This window comes from Monodon monoceros, unplaced genomic scaffold (assembly GCF_005190385.1).
Source record: "Monodon monoceros isolate NGI ecotype Baffin Bay Population unplaced genomic scaffold, NGI_Narwhal_1 Super_Scaffold_12, whole genome shotgun sequence".
Taxonomy (NCBI): domain Eukaryota; kingdom Metazoa; phylum Chordata; class Mammalia; order Artiodactyla; family Monodontidae; genus Monodon; species Monodon monoceros.
Window position 1 is genome coordinate 1294879 of NW_021703768.1, and position 23871 is coordinate 1318749.

The 23871-nt window shown below is 52.1% G+C and overlaps 1 protein-coding gene across 4 annotated transcripts; it reads left to right on the forward strand.

Moving 5' to 3' along the window:
* The first annotated feature begins 1132 nt into the window (after positions 1-1132).
* On the forward strand, positions 1133-23865 carry EXOC3 (exocyst complex component 3). Of its 4 annotated transcripts, none has more exons than XM_029217761.1 (12): positions 1133-1228; positions 2298-2488; positions 4968-5187; positions 12612-13293; positions 15038-15155; positions 15765-15890; positions 17170-17270; positions 19091-19201; positions 19311-19461; positions 20567-20689; positions 22695-22984; positions 23466-23865. In XM_029217761.1, exons 2-12 carry the CDS (start codon positions 2345-2347, stop codon positions 23635-23637), a joined length of 2238 nt encoding a protein of 745 aa, XP_029073594.1. In that variant the 5' UTR covers positions 1133-1228; positions 2298-2344; the 3' UTR covers positions 23638-23865. The 4 variants fall into 4 exon arrangements, with proteins under 4 accessions (XP_029073594.1, XP_029073595.1, XP_029073593.1 ...); XM_029217762.1 differs by having other exon boundaries at positions 1145-1164; XM_029217760.1 differs by lacking the exon at positions 1133-1228 and adding an exon at positions 1341-2128.
* Positions 23866-23871: the final 6 nt, after the last annotated feature.

The following is a 23871-nucleotide window of genomic DNA, read 5'->3' on the forward strand; positions in this document are numbered from 1 at the left end:
TATCTGAACATATCTGTACTCCTTACTCTGTGTTTCTAGTTACATATGATCCTTTGGCTTTTCTCTTCCTAGTGTCCCTGTGGGATTGCTTGCACTTTCTTTTCATATTTATCAAAGTCTAAGCTAGAGCTTATCAAGACCTCTGTTCTCTCAGGACGCTTTAGAAGCAAACCACCTGGCTCCCTTCTTTACTCCTGCCAAGGCTGGAGGGCCTCTCTAAAAACGCTCCTGGTTTGCTTCTGCTGAGCAGTGAGTTTCAGTGAGAGCTTCTAGGCTAAGGAGGACACCAAACCCAAGTGAAGCGCAGGCCCCTAGCTATGTGTTCTTGGGGGGCCTTTCCTGACCCGGGGATCCCAGTACCTGGGAAGTATGGCTTTTGGGGGTCTTGTCCTTTGTTTTCCCTGGTCCACTCTTGGACTGAGGTTAGAATTTCAAACATAATTTTAACTTTTGTTTACATTCTTCATTTCTCAGCTTGGTGCTATATTTTCATAAATTACTAGGTGCAGATGACATAATAGAGGGATCAGCCATCAGAGTCAGTACGGTGCTTAAGTCCTGGCCCTTGGAACGTGATCCGCTAATAGCTGGCTGGTAATTTTTGGTGTACGTGGCCACAGCAACGGGGGGCTCACACAGCTCCACCTTCCTGCCTCCGTGTGCCTGTGTGTGCTCACGTGGATGGTGTGTGTGTGTACGTTTATGGCGTGTGTGCGTGGCGTGTGCGTATGTGTGTGGCATGTCTGTATGTGGTATGTGTCTGTGCGGTGTGTGTCTGCTGTGTGTGCTGTGTCTATACGGGTGGTGCGTGTCTTTGGGTGTGGTGTGCAAGTGTTTGGTGTGTCTACACGTGCGTGTCTGTGTCTGTGACGTGTGCCTGTGGTATGTGTTTACGTGCGTGCGGTGTGTGTGCGCTCGCGCCCTCCCGCGCCGCGCCGCGCCGCGCCGCATCTCCGCTCTGCTCCCTCCTGGTCGCGCGGTCTCCGCCAATCTGGGCGGCACCCGTCGGCAGCCAGCTCGCCAGGTCGCTCACCCCGCGCGCCGGGCACGCAGCGTCGGGACCGCCCAGACCCCACCCTTCCAGTCGCGAGGCCGGAAGCGGAAGTGCCTGCCGGCCGCTCACTTCCGGGTGGCGGCGGCGGCACGCACAGTGAGGCAGCTGTGGTAGGGCGGTCTCCGGGCGGTGGTCGCGGTCGCCGCCCGCTGTCCCTTCCCCGGGCTCCGGCGGGTGCGGGCGCGGCCGGGAGGCGGTGCGGGCGGCAGTGGGGTCCCGGGGGCGGGCTCTTGTCCGCGAAGGGGCGGACGACGCGCCGCGCGAGGAGGGAGGAAGCAGGTGCAGAGCTGCGCGCGCGGGTGGCGGGCGGGGAGACGCGCGGCCGCCCCGGGTGTCCGGCCCTGTGCGCGGGCCTGTGATCAGGAAAGGGGGCGAGGAGGGACGGCGCCGCAGCCCCGCTCCGTGGGCGGGCACGAAAGGCACTCGTGTCCAGGGCCCTCAGGGGCCTGCGCGGACTTGGGTGGTGCTCTGAAAGCGTGTGAGGAGGGGTGAGAAATGTCTTTGAGAATTTTGCACAGAAAACACGCATGGAGACGGGCGGCTAATAGCTGAAGTCAGTCCTGCTCTGCCAGACGCTCACCAGGTGTCCCTAGTTCCGTGGCTGGGATGTTGGTGGAGCTGGCGCTGAAGGCAGGTGTGCTTGGTGTCCAAGCACCTGTGCCCTGTTTGCTGCACCTGAGCAGAGTGCCTTCTGCCCTCTCACCTTTGTTGACTAGGGCTGTTAAGCGGTAGGAAATGGAATTTGGGATACTGCAGACGGTGATTTTTGAGGGAAATGGTAGGACGGGTGCTGGAACCTCAGCGAGGGAGGGGAAGGTGCGTGCTGTCCCTGTGCCTCCGCGTGTTCACGAGGTGTCCTGGCGTGGCCCCCGCCCCCGTCCCCTGGTGTGTAAAGGGGTGGTGTGAGGGCTCTGGAAATGAGAAATTGGCCCTATCTGGGGCAGAGAAGTGCCCTGGAGACTGACGCGTGATACGAGGAGTAGTCTGGGGCCCCCACAGAGGCATCATCTGTGTGTCAGTATCTTACACCTGTAATCGCCTCTGGGCCGCTTGAAGGTAGACTGTGTTCTGAAGGTTTGTATTGCTTATCGAGCAGTTCATAATCCTAGTTCAACGTAGTGAATGACCTCGAATGCTCTCGTTAGAGCCCCGCTGTGAACAGCGCTGTTGGTGGAGGGGGTAAGTTTTGTTGCTAACATTTCTACCTCCCTAACACATTTTCCCCCTCCGCCTATGGACACAGGATGCCTCTAGCATGACAGGCGCAGAGATTCTGCCAGCTTTGTAGCCATGAAGGAGACGGACCGGGAGGCTGTTGCGACAGCGGTCCAGAGGGTTGCTGGGATGCTTCAGCGCCCGGACCAGCTGGACAAAGTGGAGCAGTATCGCCGAAGAGAGGCCCGGAAGAAGGCCTCTGTGGAGGCCAGATTGAAGGTATGAGGCCTGAGTGGCCATGGGCACCTGCTTCACTCCCAGGTGGGACACAGGCTTTTATCTCAAGTTTCTGGTTCCTGCTTAACAACTGGACTTTGTGATGACGTGGAAGGGGGCAGCCTTGAACGTACCTTGACTTAGCACGTTCCTTCCAACAGTATCCTGCCAATCAGTAGATTGACAAACAAGACAGGGGGAATGTTGAAAACACCAAAGGAACAACCTTTTTGAGCACCCAGAAATGTCCGTTTAACTTTTTAAAGAACGCTAGAAGAATGACAGCTTCTGTTCTTCATTAAAAGCTCTTCTGCAGAGCGTATCCAGAGAGCATTTTGTTTGGCTCATTCTGGCACGTGCTGTAGTAGGCTGGCTGCGTACCCGGCGTGCTGCTGGCCCTGGGGCAGGAAGCAGGAGAGCTCGGCACATTTATTAGAGTGTGGGAGACTGAGGCAAGAAAGAAAATCGATCTTGTATGATTTGGATTGGCTTTCAACTTAATTCACACGGAGAGAGGAGGTTTTATTAAAATTACGCACACTTGGTGTAGTTGTAAAAACGTTGAGACCGTGGCCTGCTGTAGTTGACTGGCAGCACAGCGGTCCTGAGGACTCGAGAGCGCATTTTAGGAAGGTTACTTCTCATGCTGACAGGGCAGTGAGGTCACCTCTCCAGTTGAAAATGTTAGCGGCCAGGTAAGTGCAGGTTTGTTGAGACAGGATGAGGCTCATTCACTTGCACCAGTGAAGCAGCCAAAGACCTGTTGGACTAATTTGAAACAGTTTCATGTCAATTTAAAAAATGGTTTAGGGCTTCCCTGGTGGCACAGTAGTTAAGAATCTGCCTGTCAACGCAGGGGACACGGGTTCGATACCTGGTCCGGGAAGATCCCACGTGCTGCAGAGCAACTAAGCCCGTGCGCCACAACTACTGAACCTGCGCTGTAGAGCTGCGAGCCACAACTACTGAAGCCCGTGCACCTAGAGCCTGTGCTCCACAAGAGAAGACACCGCAGTGAGAAGCCCACACACTGCAACGAAGAGTAGCCCCTGCTCGCCGCAACTAGAAGAAAGCCCACGTGCAGCAACGAAGACCCAACGTAGCCAAAAAAAAAAAAAAAAAAGGAAAAAAAATAGTTTAGACCTGCTACGTTTTTATTCAGAATTTTATTTTATTTTATTTTTTATTTATTTATTTATTATTTTTTTTGCGGTATGTGGGCCTCTCACTGCTGCGACCTCTCCCGTTGTGGAGCACAGGCTCCGGACGCGCAGGCCCAGCGGCCATGGCCCATAGGCCCAGCCGCTCTGCGGCATGTGGGACCCTCCCGGACCGGGGCACAAACCCATGTCCCCTGCATCGGCAGGCGGACTCTCAACCACTGCGCCACCAGGGAAGCCCTATTTTATTTATTTTAAATTTATTTTTGGCTGTGTCGGGTCTTCGTTGCTGCACGCGGGCTTTCTCTAGTTGCGGCGAGTGGGGTCTCCTCTTCCTTGCGGTGCGTGGGCTTCTCATGGCAGTGGCTTCTCTTATTGTGGAGCACGGGCTCTAGGCACGGGGGCTTCAGTAGTTGTGGCTCTTGGGCTCCAGAGCGCAGGCTCAGCAGTTGTGGCGCCCGGGCTTAGCTGCTCCACGGCATGTGGGATCTTCCCCAACCAGGGCTCGAACCCCTATCCCCTGCATTGGCAGGCGGATTCTTAACCACTGCGCCACCAGGGAAGCCCTTATTTAGAATTTTAATCTGTTCTAGGAACTTGTGGGATTAGCTAACAGTTGTTGTGTTTTGTTGAAATCATGAACTATTTCTAAACGCTACTTAGTGTTTCATGGGTGAAAGGTATTCCTGGGCACCGTTGTGCTCCCTGGCCTTTCCCTTCCTTTTCCCATCCCCCTGTTGCTCCTTCACGCTGTCTCCATTCTGACTGTACGGATCACTGGGTGGCATTGCCACGGGCTCTCAGAGTGAGTCTGAATCTCAGGTGCACCAGCTCTGCGTCGTGGGGCCGGCCGTCCTGGAGCGGAGTCTGGTTCTGGCCGAATGGCAGGAAAACCCTCTCCGCTCAAGCTGATGAGCAAGTCCTGACGGTTTCTCCATGTAGTGAAGGCCTGTTAGGAAGCTGAGGGGTGCCTGAGAGGTGGTGTGTAGAGTCCTTCTAAGGGCACCACTTAAGGGGCGGCCCTGGGACTCGGGGTATTCCCACGGTGGAGTCTGGCATTCTCAGGTCAAGGGGCTGGATGAGGGGTGTTGTGAGGTTTTCTCAACAGAGCTTTAAAAACGTTGTTTTGTGCTAAGAAGCAATGGAAAAAAGGAAAAGCTACCTTATGAATCAGTGGAATCCTTGTTGCGTTTTGTTGTCTTGTCTGTGGGCATTGACTGTCCTCTACTACTGAAACGCCTCTTTTCTACACTCTGAACCTCCTGGGGAAGGTCTGCTCGTGGCCGTCCCAGCTCTGCTCACCCACCCAGTGTCTTCCCTAGGCCGCGATCCAGTCGCAGTTGGACGGGGTGCGCACGGGCCTCAGCCAGCTCCACAGCGCGCTGAGCGACGTCAAGGACATCCAGCGGTCCCTGGCCGACGTCAGCAAGGACTGGAGGCAGAGCATCAACACCGTCGAGAGCCTCAAGGCTGTGAAGGACGCCGTCGTGCGGCACAGCCAGCTCGCGGCCGCCGTGGAGAACCTCAAGAACATCTTCTCAGGTAGCCGGGCCACGGCCGCGCTCTCTCCCACGACTCACGTGTGCGTTTCCTCGCCCTGTGGGTGCTGCAGGGCAGTTGTAGCTGTCGTCGCCCTGCTCAGAGGGGTGATTTCTGCCTGCACAGTTGGGTTCTTACTTTGAACACAGGCGGATGGTCAGTTGAGCAAATAAAGGCTGGTAGAACGTTTGTGGTTCTGAAATGGTCAGGACAGGCACAGAAATGGGTAACTGAGCAAGCGCTGCGTGAGCATTGTTCCCTCAGCTGCAGTGTGGCTCAGCGGGGCTCGGCCAGGTGCTGGAGGATGAAGATGCGCCGCCCGCGGGACGGCTCGTGGTCAGGCTCATGGCCTGCGGGCGAAGCAGCCCTGCGAACGGGACGAGAGGGCGCAGTTCCCAGACAGGAAGGGTGTGCACGGGTCGCAGGCTGGGGGCAGGGCAGGGGGCGGATAGGGCACACCCTGGAGTCTCAGTCCCCATGGGAGCTGGGCCTGGGGGAGTCCTTGCGGCTGGTGGGGAAGGTGGGGGCGCGGGAGGGGCCCTTTCAGAAGCCTGTCCCAGTACCTCGCTGGCGGGAGGAAGAGTGGGCTCAGCGTCGGCCGTCACCAGCACAGGGTGCCCTGCTGTGTTCGGCACAGCCTCCTCGCTTGTGCTCCACCCCCTGGAGCTAGTCCCTCGCCCCGTCGCCCCGTCGCCCCGTCGCCCCGTCGCCCCGTCCCCCCGCCCCCCCGCCCCCTCGCCCCCTCGCCCCCTCGCCCCCTCGTCCCCTCGTCCCCTCGTCCCCTCGTCCCCTCGTCCCCTCGCCGCTGTCAGGGTCATCATCCCAGCCCGAAGCCTTGGGATGGTCCGACCCCTTCCCTGCCTTTATCTGGTGTCTGGTCTCAGCGAGTTCTTTCTGCGCTTCCTTCTGAACTCTGCTCCACCCCGGAGTGGAACCTGGTGCAGTTCTTCCCCTCCGCCCACCAGCCCACCACATGTGAACCGCAGCGTGTCTGAGGGCAGCATTATTGAGTACTTGACCCCGCCCCTCTGTGCACGCTCAGCTTCCCGGGGCCCTTCTCCGTCCCCCCATTAATGACACAGCACTGCCGACTGTGGTGGGTGCTCTGGAAGCAGCTTCTCCTGGTGACTGTGGACGACCTGGAATTGGTCCAGTCTACCTGCCACAATCTCCTTCATGACATTCAACCAGCCTTCTTAGTTAATTTCCCTCTTATAATTTCCTGTTGACTGACATTTTCTTCCAGTCTTGTAAGCTAATGCCAAATGACCAAAAAGTTACCTTTTCACTCACAGAGGTTGAAAATAATTTTCTTCCTTTGATGAACAATGAGGCTGTGATGTAGATGTGGTTTTTGTTAGGAGTATGTTTTTATTGGGAAGATGTTGTGCTTATTTGGCTCCCTTCCGACTTTTCTCATTGCCTGTAATTCGGTAGTGTTGTGCACACAGCCTGTTTTTTTCTCCACACTTTTAAAAATTATAAAATATGCATAATATAAGATTTACCATCTTGACCATTTTTAATTGCACAGTTCTGTAGTATGAAGTGCTTTCATATCGTTGTGAAACCATCACTATCCATCTCTAGAACTCTTTTCACCTTGCAAAATTGAAACTTTATAGTGCAGTGTCAATTCTATCTCAATAAAACTGAAAGAAAAAAAAATCTGCAGCCATTAAATAATAGTTCCCCAGGCCCCCTCCCCCAAGTCCCTTACTAGTTATAGGTCTATTTAGATTTTCTGTTTCTTTGTGGTTTCGGTTTTGTGTTTCTAGGAATCTGCACTTCATCTGGGTTATCCAGTTTGCTGGTGTACAGTTGCTCATAGTACTCTTACAATCCTTTTTATTTCTGTAGAATTGGTAGTAATGTCCTCACTTTTATTTCTGATTTTAGTTTTTGAGTCTTCTTATTTTCTTAGTTCATCTAGGTAAGATTTGTCAGTTGTTAATCTTTTCAAAGAACTGCCTTTGGTTTTGTTGATTTTCTGCTGTGTTCTTCGATTCTCTGTTTATCCCTGCTCTAATCTTTATTATTGCCTTCCTTTTGGTAGCTTTGGGTTTAGCTTTTTTTTTTTTTCTAAGAACTTTTTAAAAAAAAATTAGTATGGTTGACTTATGTTGTGTTAGTTTCTGGTATACAGCAAAGTGGTTTAGTTATACACATATATGTAGGTATATTCTTTTTCATATTCTTTTCCATTGTAGTTGAGGGTTTAGTTCATTCTTTTTCTAGTTCCTTAAGTTGTAAAGCTAGGTTGTTGATGTGAAATCGTTCTCTTTAACTGAAGTGTTTATAGCTGTACTTCGCCCTTAGCACTGCAAGTCCTGGTATGTTGTGTTTTCATTTTCATTTGTCTCTAAGTATTTTCTAATTTCCCTTGTAATTTCTTCTTTGGCCCATTGATTAAGAGTGTGCTGCTTAATTTCCACAAATCTGTGAATTTTTTGTCAATCACAGATATTTAACTTTACCCATTTGTAGTCAGAGAAGAGATTTTGTATGGTATTTATCTTTTAAAATCTATTGAGATTTAATTCATGGTTTAAATGAATTCATGCCTAATGATTTAATTTAATTCATGCCTAAGGGTATGGTCTGCCCTAGAAAATGTCCCATGTGCACTTAAGAGGACTGACTGTGTGTGCTGTTGGGTCGGGTGAAGTGTTCTGTATACGTCTGTTAGATCTAGTTAGTTTGTCGTGAGGTTCAAGTCCCATTTCCCTACTGATCTTGCGTCTGGTTGTGTTCATTATTGTGAGCGGCATATTCAAGTCTCCAGCCATTATTGTAGAACGGTCTGTTTTTCCAGTTCTGTCAATTTTTGTTTCGTATATTTTGATGGTCATCAGGTGTGTAAATATTTATACTTGTATCTTCTTACTGTATTGAACGTCTTATTAATATAAAATTCCTTCTTTGTTTCTTACAACCTTTTTTGACTTTGAATCTGTTTTGTCTGATGTTAGTAGGGCCACCCCCGCTCTCTTTTGGTTACTGTTTGCATGGAATAACTTTTCCCATCCTTTCACTTTCAATCTATTTCTGTCTTTGGATCTCAAGTGAGTCTTTTGTAGGCAGCGTAAAGTTGGATCATGTGTTTTTATCCATTCTGTCAGTCTCTGTCTTTTGATTGGAGAGTTTATTAATCCACTTACATTTGAAGTAATTACTGGTAAGGAGGGACTTAATTCTGTCATTTCCCAACTGTTTTCTGTATGCCCTTATTTTGTCATTTTCTGCTTTATAGTCTTTTGTTTAGTTGATTTTTTTTTGTAGTAAAGTGTTTTAATTCCTTTCTCAATCCTTTTTTTTTGTATATTCTATAGCTATTATCGTTTTTTTGTTCCCATGGGGATTACATTTAACATCCTAAAGTTATAACACTAATTTGAATTTATACCAGCGTAACTTCAATAATATACAGAAACTCTGCTCCTATACAACACTTCCCATCTCCTTTCAGTTATTGATGTCACAAAACTACACCTTTATATATTGTGTATCCAAAAACATAGACTAGTTGCTATTTAAAAAAAAATGTGTTAGTCTTTCAAATTATGTAGAAAGTAAAGTGTGGAATTATAAACCAGAGTTACAGCAATTCTAGCTTTCTATTAGTACTAGCTTTGGACTAATTTTTTTTTTTCTCTACATGTATTAGTCTCTTGAATTATGTAAAACAAAAAGAGTTACAGAGCAAAGTTACAGTAATACTGGCTTTACAGTTGCCCATGTATTTACCTTTACTGAGACCTTCATTTCTTCCCACAGCTTCAAGTTGCTGTCTGGTGTCATTTCACCTGCAGGACTTCTTTAGCATTTCTCACAGCGTAGGTCCAGTGGTCACAAACTCCTTCAGCTATTGTTTGGGAATGTCTTAATTTCTCCTTCACTTTTGGGGGACAGTTTTACCAGATATAGGATTCTTGAGTTACAGGTTTTTTTCCTTTTAGCACTTTGAATATTACCAGCAGGCTGCTCTTTGTCCTTCAAAGTCTCTGAAGAGAAATCTGCTGATACTCCGCTGAGGATCCCTTGTATGTGATCAGCGCTTCTCCCTTGCAGCGTTCAAGATTTCTCTCTCTGTGTTTGGCTTTCTGTGGTTTGATTACAATGTGTCTTGGTGTTGGGTCTCTTTGAGTTTTTTCTGTTTGGAGTTTGTTGAGTTCTTGAATGTTTATATTTATGTCTTTCATCAAATTTAGTGAGCTTTTGACCATTATTTAAAATACAGGCACACCTTGGAGATAATGCAGGTTCGTTTTTAGACTACCTCAGTTAAGCAAATTATCTCAGCAAAGCGAGTCACGTGAATTTTTTGGTTTCCCACTGAATGTAAGTTATGTTTACATTGTGTTGTAGTTTATTAAGTGTGCGATACCAGTATGTCTAAAAAAAATGTACATACCTAAAATAAAAAATACTTTATTGTTGAAAAATGCTAACTTCATCCAAACCTTCAGTGAGTGCTAATCTTTTTGCTGGTGGAGGGTCTTGCCTTAACGTTGATGGCTGCTGACTGATCGGGGCAGTGGTTGCTGAAGGCTGGAGTGGCTGCGGCCGTTTCTTAAATAAGACAGCAGTGACGCTGGCTGTGTTGACTGACTCTTCCTTTCAGGAATGATTTCTCTGTAGCAGCAATGTTGTTTGGAGTCTAAAATTGGAGTCAGTCCTCTTAAACCCTGCTGCTGCTTTGTCAACTAAGTTTATGTAATGTTCTAAATCCTTTGTTATTTCAACAATTTTCACAGCATCTTTAAACTTCAGGAGTAGTTTCTATCTTAAGAACTTTCTTTGTTCATCCATAAGAAGCAACTCTGCATGTATTAAAGTTTTATCGTGAGATCACAGCAGTTCAGTCCCATCTTCAGGCTCCTCTTCTAATTCTGGTTCTCTTGCTGTTTCCACCACATCTGCCATTACTTCCTCCACTGAAGTCGTGAACCCCTCAAAGTCATCCACGAGGGTTGGAGTCAGCTGCTTCCAAACTCCTGTTAATGTTGGTATTCGGACCTCTTCTCATGAATCATGAGTGTTCTTAATGGCCTCCGGAACGGTAAATCCTTTCCTGAAGGTCTTCAATTGACTCTGCCCTGATCTATGAGAGGAGTCGCTATGTATGGCAGCTGTAGCCTTTCGAAATGTATTTCTTAAATAATAAGATTTGCAAGTCGATGTTATTCCTCTCTCCGTGGGCTGCAGAATAGATGTTGTGTTAGCAGACGTGAAAACAACAAGGATGTTGTTGCACGTCTCTGTCAGAGCTCGAGTGGCCACGTGCATTATCAAGGAGCAGTGGCGTTTGAAAGACACCTTTTTCCCGAGCAGTGGGTCTCAGCAGTGGCTTAAAATATCCAGCAGATGATGTTGTAAAGAGAGGTGCTGTCATCCGGCCTTTGCGGGGGCTGTTTATAGAGCGCAGGTGGAATAGATTTAATATAATGCTTAAGGGCTCCAGGATTTTTGGAATGATAAATGAAGATTGGTTTCACCTTAGGGTCACCACCTGCATTAGCCCCTAACAGGAGAGTCAGCCTGTCCTCTGAAGCGTTGAAGCCAGGCGCTGACTTCTCTCTGCTATGAAAGTCCTAGATGGCACCTTCTTTCAGTAGAAGGCTGTTTTGTCTGCATGGAAAATCTGTTGTTTCGCGCAGCCACCCTCGTGAGTTATCTCAGCTAGATCTTCTGGAGAACTTGCTGCAGCTCCTACGCCAGCACTTGCAGCTTCACCTTGGGCTTCCGTGTTATCGAGACGGCTTCTTTCCTTCAACCTCATGAGCCAGACTCTGCTGGCTTCTGACTTTAGATCTGTAGTTTCCTCACCTGTCTCAGCCTCAGACAAATGAAGGGGGTTAGGGACTTGCTCTGGATTAGGCTTTGATTAAGGGAATGTTGTGGCTGGTTTGATCTGTCCAGTCACTAAAACTTTCTCCATATCAGCAATAAGGCTGTATTGCTTTCCTACCATTTGTGTGTTCACTGAAGTAGCACTATTAATTTCCTTCCAGAACTGTCCTTTGCCTTCAGAGCTTGGCTAACTGTTTGGCATAAGAGGCCCAGCTTTCAGCTTATCTCAGCTTTCGACAGGCCTTCCTCACTCAGCTTGATCATTTCTAGCTTTTGATTTAAATTGAGAGATGTGCGACTCTTCCTTTCACTGGACCACTTAGAAGCCATTGTAGGGTTATTGATTGGCCCAATTTCAGTATTCTTGTGTCTCGGAATAGGGAGGCCTGAGGAGAGGGAGAGGGCACGGGGAGCAGTGAAGACACACACCACATTTGTCAGTTATGTTTGCCATGTTATACGGGCACGAGTCTCGGTGCCCCAAAACAATTACAGTAGTAACATCAAAGGTGACTGATCACGGATCACCGTAACACTTATAATCATAGTGAAAAGTTTGAAATATTGAAAGAATAACTGGAATGTGACACAGAGACACGAAGTGAGCAAATGATGTTGGAAAAATGGTGCTGATTGACTTGCTCGATGCAGGGTTGCCACAGACCTTCGGTTTGTAAAACATGCAGCGTCTGTGGAGCACAGTCAAGCGAACCGTGGTAAAGCGCAGTGTGCCTGTAGTCGCTCTGCCCATTTTCTTTCTTCCTCTGGGTCTCCCACCGTGTGCACCCCACAGACCCCTTGGGCTCTGTTCACTCTTCTCTAGTTGTTTTTCCTTTTATCCTCATGCTTGATAACTTCCTTTGTCCTGTCTTCAAGTTTGCTGTTTCTTTCTTCTGCTTGATGAAATCTGCTTTGAAAATCTGAAGTAAATTTTCCATCCAGTTTTTATACTTTCCTGCGCGTTTTCTTTTAGTTCTTTGAGCGTGTTGAAGAGTTTGCTTCAGAGGCTTTGTCTAGTCCACCATCTGGTCCTTCTCGGGGGTGATTTCTGTTGGTTTATTTTTTCCTTGAACCTCCGTTCTCTCCTGCGTCTTCGTATGCCTTGTGATGATGTTGTTGAACGTTGGACATTCGAATCTAATAACGTGACTCTGGAAATCAGGTTTTCCTCTTGGCCAGGGTATGCTGATTCTGTTTATTGTTTTTGTTGTTTTGATTGTCGTAGGCTGTGTGTGTGCAGAGGGTCAGGCTGAGATGTAAACTCAAGGTCTTCTCAGGTCTTTCTGAGCCTGCGCCTCTCCTGGTCATTTGCAGTCAGCTTCTACTTTTCTACTGGTGCTGAGGGCTGAAATGCACCAGTATTAACCACACCTTACTTTCACACCTGTCCCTGGAAGTTGTATGCCTTCAGTAGACTCCAGAGTTCCAAAACAGGTACTCGGATGGAGTCTGTCAGTGCAGCAGTTGTCCAAGTGGGAGACAGATTGCTGGTCACCCTTGTCCCCATCTGCCCAGAGTCCCGTATGGCCCTTTGTGTGGCTTTTCACGGTGCCATCTTGTGCCTTTCCCCGCAGTGCCCGAGATTGTGAGGGAGACCCAGGACCTCATAGAGCAAGGGGCACTGCTGCAGGCCCACCGGAAGCTGATGGACCTGGAGTGTTCCCGGGACGGGCTGATGTACGAGCAGTACCGCATGGACAGCGGGAACACACGTGACATGACCCTCATCCACAGCTACTTTGGGAGCACGCAGGCGCTGTCCGACGAGCTGGCCAAGCAGCTGTGGATGGTGCTGCAGAGGTCTCTGGTCACCGTGCGCCGTGACCCCACCTTGCTGGTCTCAGTTGTCAGGATCATCGAAAGGGAAGAAAAAATTGACAGGCGCATACTTGACCGAAAGAAGCAAACTGGCTTTGTTCCTCCTGGAAGGCCCAAGAACTGGAAGGAGAAGATGTTCGCCGTCCTGGACAGAACCGTGACCACGAGGATTGAGGGCACGCAGGCGGACACCAGGGAGTCTGACAGGATGTGGCTCGTGCGCCACCTGGAGATCATAAGGAAGTGTGTCCTGGACGACCTCCTCGTCGCCCGGAGCCTGATGGTGCAGTGCTTTCCTCCTCGCTACCAGATTTTCAGGAGCCTCCTGAACGTGTACCACCAGGCTGTAAGCACGCGGATGCAGGAGCTCGCAGCAGAGGACCTGGAAGCAAACGAGATCGTGAGCCTGCTGACCTGGGTCTTAAACACTTACACCAGGTAACTCCACCTGTATACCTGGCGTTTCCTGTTTCCTGGGGGCGAAGCATACTGACCGTTTCTAAACGGCCGCCGAGTCCTCTTGCTCAGGGCGTTGCCTTCCGGCTGACGCGTCCCCTTTTGGTCCATCTGTGACCCGAGGTCGGGCCCGGCCCCTGGTCGTGTGCACGCTCTTGCATTTGGGTGGTGCCTGTGCCCTGGCCGGTCAGTCCGTAGTGAGCAGTTCGGCCTTGCGTTTCCTGCACTCCTGACCCGCCTTCTCGCGGTGACACTGAGAGCAGGTGGTGTCACCTGTTGGACAGGTGAGGACACGTGGACCCAGGAGGCCCCGAGACCTGCACAGAGTCACGTGCTGCTGAGGAGATACCAGCTTGCTCCTGCTGGCTTCCGCCCACCCGAGTCTGGTTTCTTCTCAGCAGCACAAGAGGAAAGTCGGCTGCCCTTCGGCACTTCAGCCTTGACGTTCTGTCGCTTCCTGAAAGGGCTGTGAGCCACTTTGCGCAGGCATTACTTTGAGGTAGGGTTTGAAAGACAAGCCAGTGGTGGGGCATTCTGAAATTCTTTTACGGTTAGCTAGCGAGAGGAAAGCACGTCGTATTCTAGCCTGTCTTGTTGCTAGTGTGTAGAAATTAATTAAACCTCTCGTTTTAGCAATAAGGTTTGGGGATTTTGGGGGTCTGTGTTTGTTTGTTTTTTGGTAGCTGCTTGTGGTAGAGAATATGTACATTTCAACACGGAAACATATAAAGAGAAAGAAAACATCGTATTCATTGTGGCTGGTGCTGTCTCTGCTTTCCCGTGCTGGCCCTGGGCCTCGGCACCTCCTGTGTGCCGCCCTCCATTGCCGTCGCATGATCCTGTCGTCAGGCCACCCTTGAGGAAGACCTCTCACCATCATCTTTGTTTTGAGGCACAGGGAGGAACACGCCCAGGGTCACACGGCCCGCGGGTGGGGGGCGCGACTTGAACTGGGGTCGGGGCCCTCACCGTGCTCCAGCCACCAGACCTCGGGGTGCGCATTTGTGTGACCTGCACGGTTCTAGGCCTTGATTTTGTTTTCCACTCGCCACGTTGTGAGCATTTTTCTGTCCTTGGCAGTTCTTGACAGCTTCTTGTTGGTCACCACATCCTTTCGTATTGGAGTTTCTTATGGGAAAAGTTGGACCGCTTTCACGCTAGAAACATTTTCACGCGGAGTTAAGGTTCTTGGGGCAGAAATAATCTAAGTTGTAGATGGTCTCTTAGTATTTGCAGAATCTCATGCTTATTCACTCAGGAAGACCTTGGATGTCTTAGGAGTGGTGGACAAGCTGTTACCACTCAGGACTGTCATTCTGAATCCATACTTAGGGAGTCGTCCGAGCGATCAGCCTCGGACATTTAGGAACCCAGCCGCATACCTGGCTTTTATCTGTTTTGGTTCGCATCCCTCCCTTCTTCAGCCCCTAGGCTGGAAGTGCTGACACTTCAGTTGCTGAGTCGCGTTTGGTTGCGGGCGTCAGGTGTTCCCCGCTCTGGTCCTTGTCCTGCTGGACCAGCAGCGTTAGCGCCTGTGCCCTGCGTTTCTAAATGCAGTGCTTGTCTGTTGTTCTCCAACTCATGGGACCTCCTACCTGCCAGGCCCTGGTCTTCCTCGGGGCACCGTGGGTGGAGCCAGCAAACCTTGCCCTGCAGGCCCCTGGGACGGGGAACTGCACCACCCACCTGAGGGCTTCCTGTTTCCCCTTCCCGGCTGTGCCCGCAGTGCAGAGATGATGGGGAACGCAGAGCTGGCCCCGGACGTGGACGTCGGGGTCCTGGAGCCCCTGCTTTCTCCAGACGTGGTCGCCGAGCTGCTCGACACCTACATGTCGACTCTGACAGTGAGTGGAGGGATGTGGGCCCACGTGGGCCGAGTCGGGCTGCAGCCAGGACCCATCTGGCCGTCGGGCTTCCAGAGGACACGCGGCTCTTTCTGAGAAGTCGGGTCTGGAGGCGTCCTGGATGTGCCGTGGCGCCTGCCCGCCTCACAGCGCCGAGCCTGGGAGTGGGAGGGCGGCAGGTGGCGGGGGGGGGGGGGGGGGGGTACCGCCCAGTGCCCTCGGGGGTCCGAGGGTGCGATGAGGTGGTCAGGTCTGCTCCTTGGACGCGGGGAGCCTGACACCAGGCAGCCTCTGACGGAGGCGCCGAGGCCGTGCTGGGACGCAGGGGCGGCTGGGGTAGCGGCCGTGGGGTCTGGTCTCCGTGAATGGCCTGCCAGAGGCGCGTAGGTCTCGTGCTTCCCTGTCCTGACTGACCTGGCCTGTCCTCCAGCATGACCGTCGTCCAGAAGGTTAAGCTGAGGGAGGCTGGCGGGCTCCCACGGGTGGAGGTGGATTGTCCCCTTGTGTGGGGCCTGGGATCCCCAGGGGGTGGTGTTGGCTTCTGCAGCTGCTCCACTGAAGAGCGGCCTGTTGACTCCAAGCCTGGTTCTGTTCTTTCCTCCTGCTTAGTCAAACATCATTGCCTGGCTGCGGAAAGCCCTAGAAACAGACAAGAAGGACTGGGTGAAAGAGACTGAACCTGAGGCCGACCAGGATGGCTACTACCAGACGACACTGCCCGCCATCGTCTTCCAGGTACTGGGCCTCGGGCTTCACAGATGCACGCAGTTGCGTGCTGCCGGCGGAGAGAACCTGCTTCTCTCTGAAGCTGCGAAACCGAGGGTCAGACTTGCCAAGTAGTTTTGCCCACGGCCGCAAAACCTAATGTTTTTTGTTCTCCTAATGGTTTTTTTTTGTTTTTTTTTTTTTTTTATTATCTTTGGCTGTGTTGGGTCTTCGTTTCTGTGCGAGGGCTATCTCTAGTTGCGGCGAGCTGGGGCCACTCTTCATCGCGGTACGCGGGCCTCTCACTATCGTGGCCTCTCTTGTTGCGGAGCACAGGCTCCAGACGCGCAGGCTCAGTAGTTGTGGCTCACGGGCCCAGTTGCTCCACAGCACGTGGGATCTTCCTGGACCAGGGCTCGAACCCGTGTCCCCTGCATTGGCAGGCGGACTCTCAACCACCGTGCCACCAGGGAAGCCCTCCTAATGGTTTTTGATCTCAAACCAGAAGCTAATTATGTGTTATCTGTGTCTGATGCTCAAATTTGAATTTGCTTATTTCCTGATGTAATGGCCAAGGTTTGTCTTCGTAAATGCTACACGATCGAGTCTAATCTGACGTACTCTGGGAGGAGTCTTTTAGGGTTTTAGTGTCATCGTGCGTTCTTACAGGTAGCCTGCTCTCTTTGTCTGGCCTGTCCAGTCCCCTTCCTTTGAGAAACATTGCTGATGGTAGGAGGGCCGAGCCGTGTTAGAGGGCTCTCCTTCTGCTGACACAGAGCTGGGGCTCTAGCCAGGCTCTGGGTGATCCCACTAGTCCATGATGTGTTGGGCTTCACCTTTCCTTTATTTTGGAAGCTGACGTCCGGTGACCACGTGGGGTGAGCTCTGCCTTCTGGCGCTTCTCCACCTTCCCACGTCCGGCCCCCCAGCTCCAGCGTGTGTCCTCCTAGCGCTTCTTAAGAAACCCACATCGCAAACCACAGCCCAGCCCCTGGTACCCGTGTGACCCCAGCCACACCCGCCCTCCCCGGACCCCTCGTTTCCCTGTCTCCCCGTGAGAACATACGTGTCCCCCTTGTGGACACCAGCCTGTTTGCAGGGAATTAGGAAATGCTTCCCTGGGTTTTTTTTTTTTTACCTGGTCAGAAAGTTTTGTGTGTTTGTTTAAGTAACTTTGTTATTTTTCACCTGGCGTCATTTTTTCCTCTGAATTTGGACTGTCCTGTTAACACAGGTGGGGGGTTTATATAATGGGAAATCTGCACCCTCGTGAGTTTCTATCAGAATTCATACGTTCTCCGATTTTTAGATGTTTGAACAGAACCTTCAAGTCGCTGCTCAGATAAGTGAAGATTTGAAAACAAAGGTACTCGTTTTGTGTCTTCAGCAAATGAATTCTTTTTTAAGTAGGTATGTATTCTTGCCAGTGTGCTAATTTAGTAGGTTTTGTTTTTTTTTAATGGAGAGGAAACTGTGTTGATCCTAACCTGGCTAGTATTAAGAAAGAATTCAAGCCTGGATTCACTGTAGTCACCTTTTTCCGTTAGTCAGAACTCAAGCGCTTTCTTGTTATCTGCCTTTTGAATGGGTTGCATTCCCCCGGGGTCCCGGGTGTGATGGTGTGGGGTTCTCAGCAGTGGGCTGGTGCTACTGCAGGCTTGGAGCTGGGGACCTCCTTCAGTCAGCCTTCCTGTTGTCCCATTTCCCGGGGTGCCCTCCACAGGGATGCCCCCCCCACCAAGTTGTACACAAAGAAGATTTTCAAACGTATACGGAGGTAGGAAGAATGGCCTAAAAACCTGTTTAGCCCACCATCCAGGTTCAAAAGCTGCCCTATAAAGCCACCCCTTGCCTCATCTGGCTCTCCTCCCCCTCGCTCTGCTGAAGTACACTTGACCCTTGAACAACATGGGGGTTGGAGGGGACAACCCCCTGGTGCGGCTGAAAATCCACATGTAAGCTTGCAGTCGGCGCTCCTGCCGTGGTCGCGCACCCACAGGTCAGCCAGCCTCGGCTCGTGTAGTGCTGCGGTGCGTGTTGGCTGAAAAAGTTCCCGTGTAAGTGAACCTGCACACTTCAAACCCACGTTGTTCAGGGGTCAGCTGTGCTTTACAGCAAATCCCGGACGTTGCGGCGTTTCATCCCCTGCATTCCCTACCCTAACTGCAGTGCCGTCAACCCACCGAATCTGTCAGGAGCGTTCCGTGGGGCCGCCTGACACCAGGTTTGCGTTTGGGTTTTCCCGCTGGTCTCAGACCCACCTGTTTATAGCTGTGTGTTCAGCCGGGTTGCCAGAAGGCCTGCAGTCTGTGGTACCGGAGGGCAGCCCCTCCCGCTCTGAGCCGCTGGCTTGTGGAGATGCACAGACCCTCCTGTCCAGTGTCCTCCAGCCTGGCCTCAAGCCGCCGTCTGCCCACGAACCACAGGTTGGCTCTGAAGGCCGTGGGGCTCCTCGGTGTTTCCTTACTGTTTGCCCATAGCCTGCTCCTGTGGCTCGGGTGCCGACAGCCGGGCCTCTGCTTAGGATCCCCGTCAGCTGTCCACCCATGGGTCATGGCCTGAGTTAGTCATCCCGTTGGTGCTGTCTGTAAAGTAGATGTCTTCCTCAGCAGCCTCAGCTGTGTGGTTACCTGAATCATGCTTTGGACAGAAGGGTGGAATAAATGCTTGATTACTTCCCTTTAATTGCCAGTTTTCAGTTTGCTCCTTCCTTAACATCTATTGAAAACGCATACAAATTTATACGGTGTGTTGTGCTTGTACTCCCGTATATGTTTGAGAATCTCCATGATAAATTCAAAAATGAAGTATGTAGCCATCTCAGCTGTTTTCTTGACATCTTAAAGAGTCTAATTTATTTTTAGTTTGATTTTTTCGGGGAAAGTCTCAGAAAAGGACATTTTATCTAACATTTGATTGTGTCCCAAACACTATTGTATGAGTTTCTAGCTGAATCATATGTCAGATGAAATAATACTCTCCCAATTACAAATGTTTCAGAATATTTGTAAAATCAGAACACTGAGCCATATTTCAAAGCCTGATAACGAAATTAATTTTTAATAATCTTTTTTAGATGATCAGCTTCTATTAGCATAGGTCACCCCCCCTAGAATCCTTCATTTTTGAAGACTCGTCTGGCCAGATGCTAGCGATGCAGAATGCGATCGTTAGGCTGCGCGTTGGCGCCGTGCCGCGAGGCTGCTCTGACATGGCCGTGTGTCCCCCAGGTACAGAGAGGAGGCGCAGCTGTACAAGGAGGAGCACCTGCGGAAGCGGCAGCACCCACACTGCTACGTGCAGTACATGATCGCGCTCATCAACAACTGCTGGACCCTCAGGTGAGCGGGGGCCCTGCGGCCGCGGGGCGGGGGTGCTCGGCTGCGGCCGCGGGGCGGGGGTGCCCGGCTGCCTCACCGGCCCTCTGTCTCCTCCTCTGTCTCCTCGCAGAGAATCCATAGTCAGTTTAAAAAGAAAGTATCTGCAGCATGACACGGACGAAGGCGTGTCTCTGAGCCAGCCGAGCATGGATGGGCTTCTGGACGCCATCGCTGAGGAGGGCTGCAGCAGCCTGCTTGAGGAAGTCTTCCTGGACCTGGAGGTGGGCGCCGCGGGCCGGGTCCCCTGGTGTGGCGTCAAGGAGAGACCCTTGCAGGAAGTGTTAGAGACCAGAGCACTCAGCAGGTTACAGGGTAGAAGCTGGTATTGGAGAGGAGACTGGTTATGGCCATTAGCAGATTGTTGCTTGAGGGCACGAGCTGGGCTGCACGCCCGTCACACAGCCGGGCTCGGGTTTGAGCAAAGGCACAGAGCACAGCCATAAACAAAGTGCATTCAGGTCACAGCCAAGGCGTGGTGTGTGTTGAGCAAGTAAGTTTACTTCAGAAGGTATGAAAATGGCTCGGCATCATATAGAACTGGCAGAAACCAGAGTGTATTTAACAAACAGAATCACGATCATCTTGGGTCCTGCAGGGAAGGAGCTCCTGGGGTGATGGGTGGTATCATTTCCTGACAGCTGCAACTTTCTCAGAAATGGTTTAGAAAACAAAGCGTACTTAAAAAGACAACATAATAGAGAAATAGACAAAGGACATGAATAACTGTTTCACAGAACAAGGAGTCATGTGTCCTAAGTAGGAAACAGAGTGCCCAGTCTTAACTGCTCTTCAAAGAAAAGCAAATTAAAACTGAATATTTTTGTTGCTTACCAGGACGGTAGGGATTAAGAACATTGCTACCACGTGATGTCGAGGGCATGAGACTCCTGTATTCCGTGTAGAACCGTGAATCGGCACAGTTATGGGAGGGCAGTTGGCACGAGTTTTGGAGGGCAACAGTCGTCAAGGTTGTAGTTTGCATACTTTCTGACTAATAACTTTTAGGAATTTCACCTGCAAAAATATACAGATTCACTGCAGCATTCTTTATAATTGCAAAATGAGACATTTTAAATGTTCATCAGAATTGGGTACACAAATTACAGAGCATCCACACAATAAATAGGTGTAGTCAATTAAGGTAAGATGTGTCCGCACAGATACCTCCCTTGCGTCTCATATAAGTCTTTACAGTTAAAGTGCCTGTTTGCAGAGTTTCTGCATGAGCATCGCTGAACATCAGGCGGGCGTAGGAAGGTGGCTGCAAGTGCCTCTCTCCCGATGACAGGCCGTCACGAGGGCGTTTTCTGTGGTCTGTACTTTCAGCAACATCTCAATGAGCTGATGACGAAGAAGTGGCTGTTAGGATCAAATGCTGTAGACATCATCTGTGTCACCGTGGAAGACTATTTTAATGATTTTGCCAAAATTAAAAAGCCATATAGAAAGGTAAGAGTGTGGGGCACACATGTGGCCTGAGTCCCCTGGCATCTTGTGTAGAATTTGGTATCATCAGTTCTTGGGTGGAAGTTGGCGGGTGGTTTTGTGAACCCAAGCAGGTCGGAGACGTTGCTGTCTGAAGGTGGCAGAGGTGGAGGCGATGGGGCACGCACCTTGCTGTCCAAGGCCACGCTGACACGGCCGCAGACCCAGAACCCCATGGGTAGTGGGGACTTCCTCAGCAGGGACCCCTCAAAGGGCGGGTGGGGCTGTGGCCATGGCTCTGATGAGAGACTGGGCAGGAACCGCAGTTCCCCCTTCACGTCCACGCTTGGGGGCCAGCGGGCGGCTCTCAGCACAGGGCCCACGGGAGACTCCAGGGTCCCTGGCCGTCGGGGTCCCCTCCAGGCCCCGTGAAGTGCCCCTGTTCTCGTCTGGGGCTCAGGCAGCTTTCCACGGGGGAATTCTCAGGGCCTTGGGTGGTTTTTGCTGTTGTTGCTTTAAAATCAGCCTTTCTGTTTGTGGTTTATGGAAGCGTGAGTGGTTTGACACACAGAGCTTGGGTGCAGACACTTCAGGACGTGTCTCCAGGTCCTCTGGGCATCCCTGTAGACACTTGTCTCATTTGTGAGCAGCGTCACTGTGTCATTTCATTTCTGGTTCTTGTACCTTCGTGTCTTCTGTTTGTCTCGCTGCCCTGGCTGGGACCCCCCAGCACGGGGGCATCTTTGTCTCATTCGTAAGCTTAAATTCTCCTAACCCTGCCATTAAAAGTGATGCTTGCAGGGAGACCCAGGTGTTTTAAATCCACCTGGTTGGTCGCTTCACAGCTGTCAGGAGCCTCTGGTGGTTAGAGGTTGGTGGGACCAGCTCTGTTCAATTTTGAATTTCTTGTTTTTTGTACAGTTTTTGGTTCCGCCTTTTATGTTTCTCAGCATCTGTCCTTTGATCTAACCGGGTGTGTGAAGTCCTTGGGGCTTGTGTCTCAGCCACTCGTGGTCCAGATGGCTCGCCTCCTGGAGCGGCCGGGAGCCCGCGGTCTCACTTGCTCTGCCAAGAGCCTGGCCTCCGCCTGAGTCCCTGCAGCTGCCGGGTGTCGTCTCGCTTTGTCTTGTTTGGGGCCCTTGGGGTCCCCCTCACTGCCCGGCCTCCCTGGTACACAGAGCTTCTGATGTCTGTTCTTGGGACTCTGAGGCTGCGCCTTGTGTCAGCAGAGTCGTGCTCGCGTGTTCGTGGGTGACGGCCAGGTGTCCATCTACCTGTGGGTGGGCTCCGGAGAAAACCACGGCCTTCTCCAAAACTTCCCCAAACGTGTGGACTTGGGGCTCCTCTTTTCCCAGAAGCTCGTCACACCATCTCCAGAGACTGGTCGTTGACTAGCCTCTGTGCACGAGGTGTGATGTGTGTGGAGCCCTTCAGCCTGTGAGGGGCAGAGCAGGGCCTGGCCCAGGGTCCCCAGCCCTCCCCACTGAACCCACACCCCACACTCCTGGGCTGAGAAGCTGAGAGACACGTGCAGGATGGGCAGGGCGAGGAAGATAGACCCGGATCCTCCGGGGGGGGGGGGGGGGCCCGTGAGTCACCAGACGGGTCTCAGTAAAGCGGGTGCCGCCCTGGCACCTGCCCCTTTGCCCCCGACAGGAAGCTGCTCTGCAGCGGGTCCGCGCCCAGAACGACGTGTCTGGCGGGGCTGCAGGCAGGCGTCCCCGCGGCGTACTTTATTCTGTGGGCTCTCTAGAATGGACGTGAGCATCCAAGGTGTCCAGGCAGTACCGACTTCCGGCTGCTGCCGTGCGGCCGGTGCGTCGGCCCGCGTCCCAGACGTGGAACATGGTGAACCTGCTACAGTTTTCTAAGATGGAATTTGTAATAAAGACTCAGGTGTGCTTACTTTGTTGACTCTAAAATTTGTATCAATGAGAAACGGGAAGGAGCGCGCTGGTCCGTGCACCATGGGCCTGGACTCGCCTTGGGGCCGCGTGCCAGCTGACCCCGTTCTCCGTGTGCCCTGTAGCGGATGATCGCCGAGGCGCACCGGCGCGTGGTGCAGGAGTACCTGCGGGCTGTCCTGCAGAAGCGCATCTCGTTCCGGAACGCCGAGGAGCGCAAGGAGGGCGCTGAGCGCATGGGGCGGGAGGCCGAGCAGCTGCGCTTCCTCTTCCACAAGCTGGCTGCCGGGTTTGGTGAGGAGATGGACGGGCACTGTGACACCATCGTCGCCGTTGCCGAAGTCATTAAGCTCACGGACCCTTCTCTGCTCTACCTGGAGGTCTCGACTCTGGTCAGCAAATACCCAGACATCAGGTAGTGGCAGGGTCATTCCTGAGGTCGCTGGGGAGAGGGAGGGTCCCGGGCGTTAGGTGGGAGCCTCCCGGGTGAGTGTGGCAGGTCCGGGCTCCAGCGAGGACCCCAGATGCCGTGCGGATGGCGATGCGGGCAGAGTGGGTTTCAGAGACGACAGCGGTGCCTGCCAGCCCCACCGCGGGTCACGGTTCCCGGGCGTCACCAGGCCACAGTTGGTGCTCGGGGCACCGATGGGAGGGTGGCCGAGCAGACTGGTTTCTGGAGGCTGATTCTGTGCCGCGTGTAGGTGGAACCAGGGAACTGAGCCGGGCCCCTCCTGCGTGTGGGGGAAGGAAGCGAGGGGAGCGGCTCCCCGGCGCTGGCTCCCCGCCAGCCTTTGTGAACCTCCAGGAACCCTGCCGCCCGGTCGGGGGTCGGGGGGGCTTGAGTCGGCTTTGGAGGCTGAGTGGCCGCAGCTGCACCCTGACGCCCCCCCCCCCAGGGACGAGCACATCGGCGCGCTGCTGGCCGTGCGGGGGGACGCCAGCCGGGACATGAAGCAGACCATCATCGAGTCGCTGGAGCAGGGCCCGGCCCAGGCGAGTCCAGACTATGTGCCCATCTTCAAGGATATCGTGGTTCCTAGCCTGAACGTGGCCAAGCTCCTCAAGTAGCCGGCGGGGCCCCCCACCAGGCGTCAGCTGCGTGTCTGGGGACGGCCTTGTCTCGGGAGAGCTCCCCCTCGCCTCTGCGCTGTGTACACACTTCTGACACTGCTGCTCAGCGGAGTCTGGACTTCTGATGGGACGTGAGGGCTTCCCGCTGTGAGGGTCTCTTCCTGGTGATGAGCCAGCCTGCTGGGGTCTGGTGGGCGTACTCCTCCCTCCCTCCTCCCTCCCTCCCTCCTC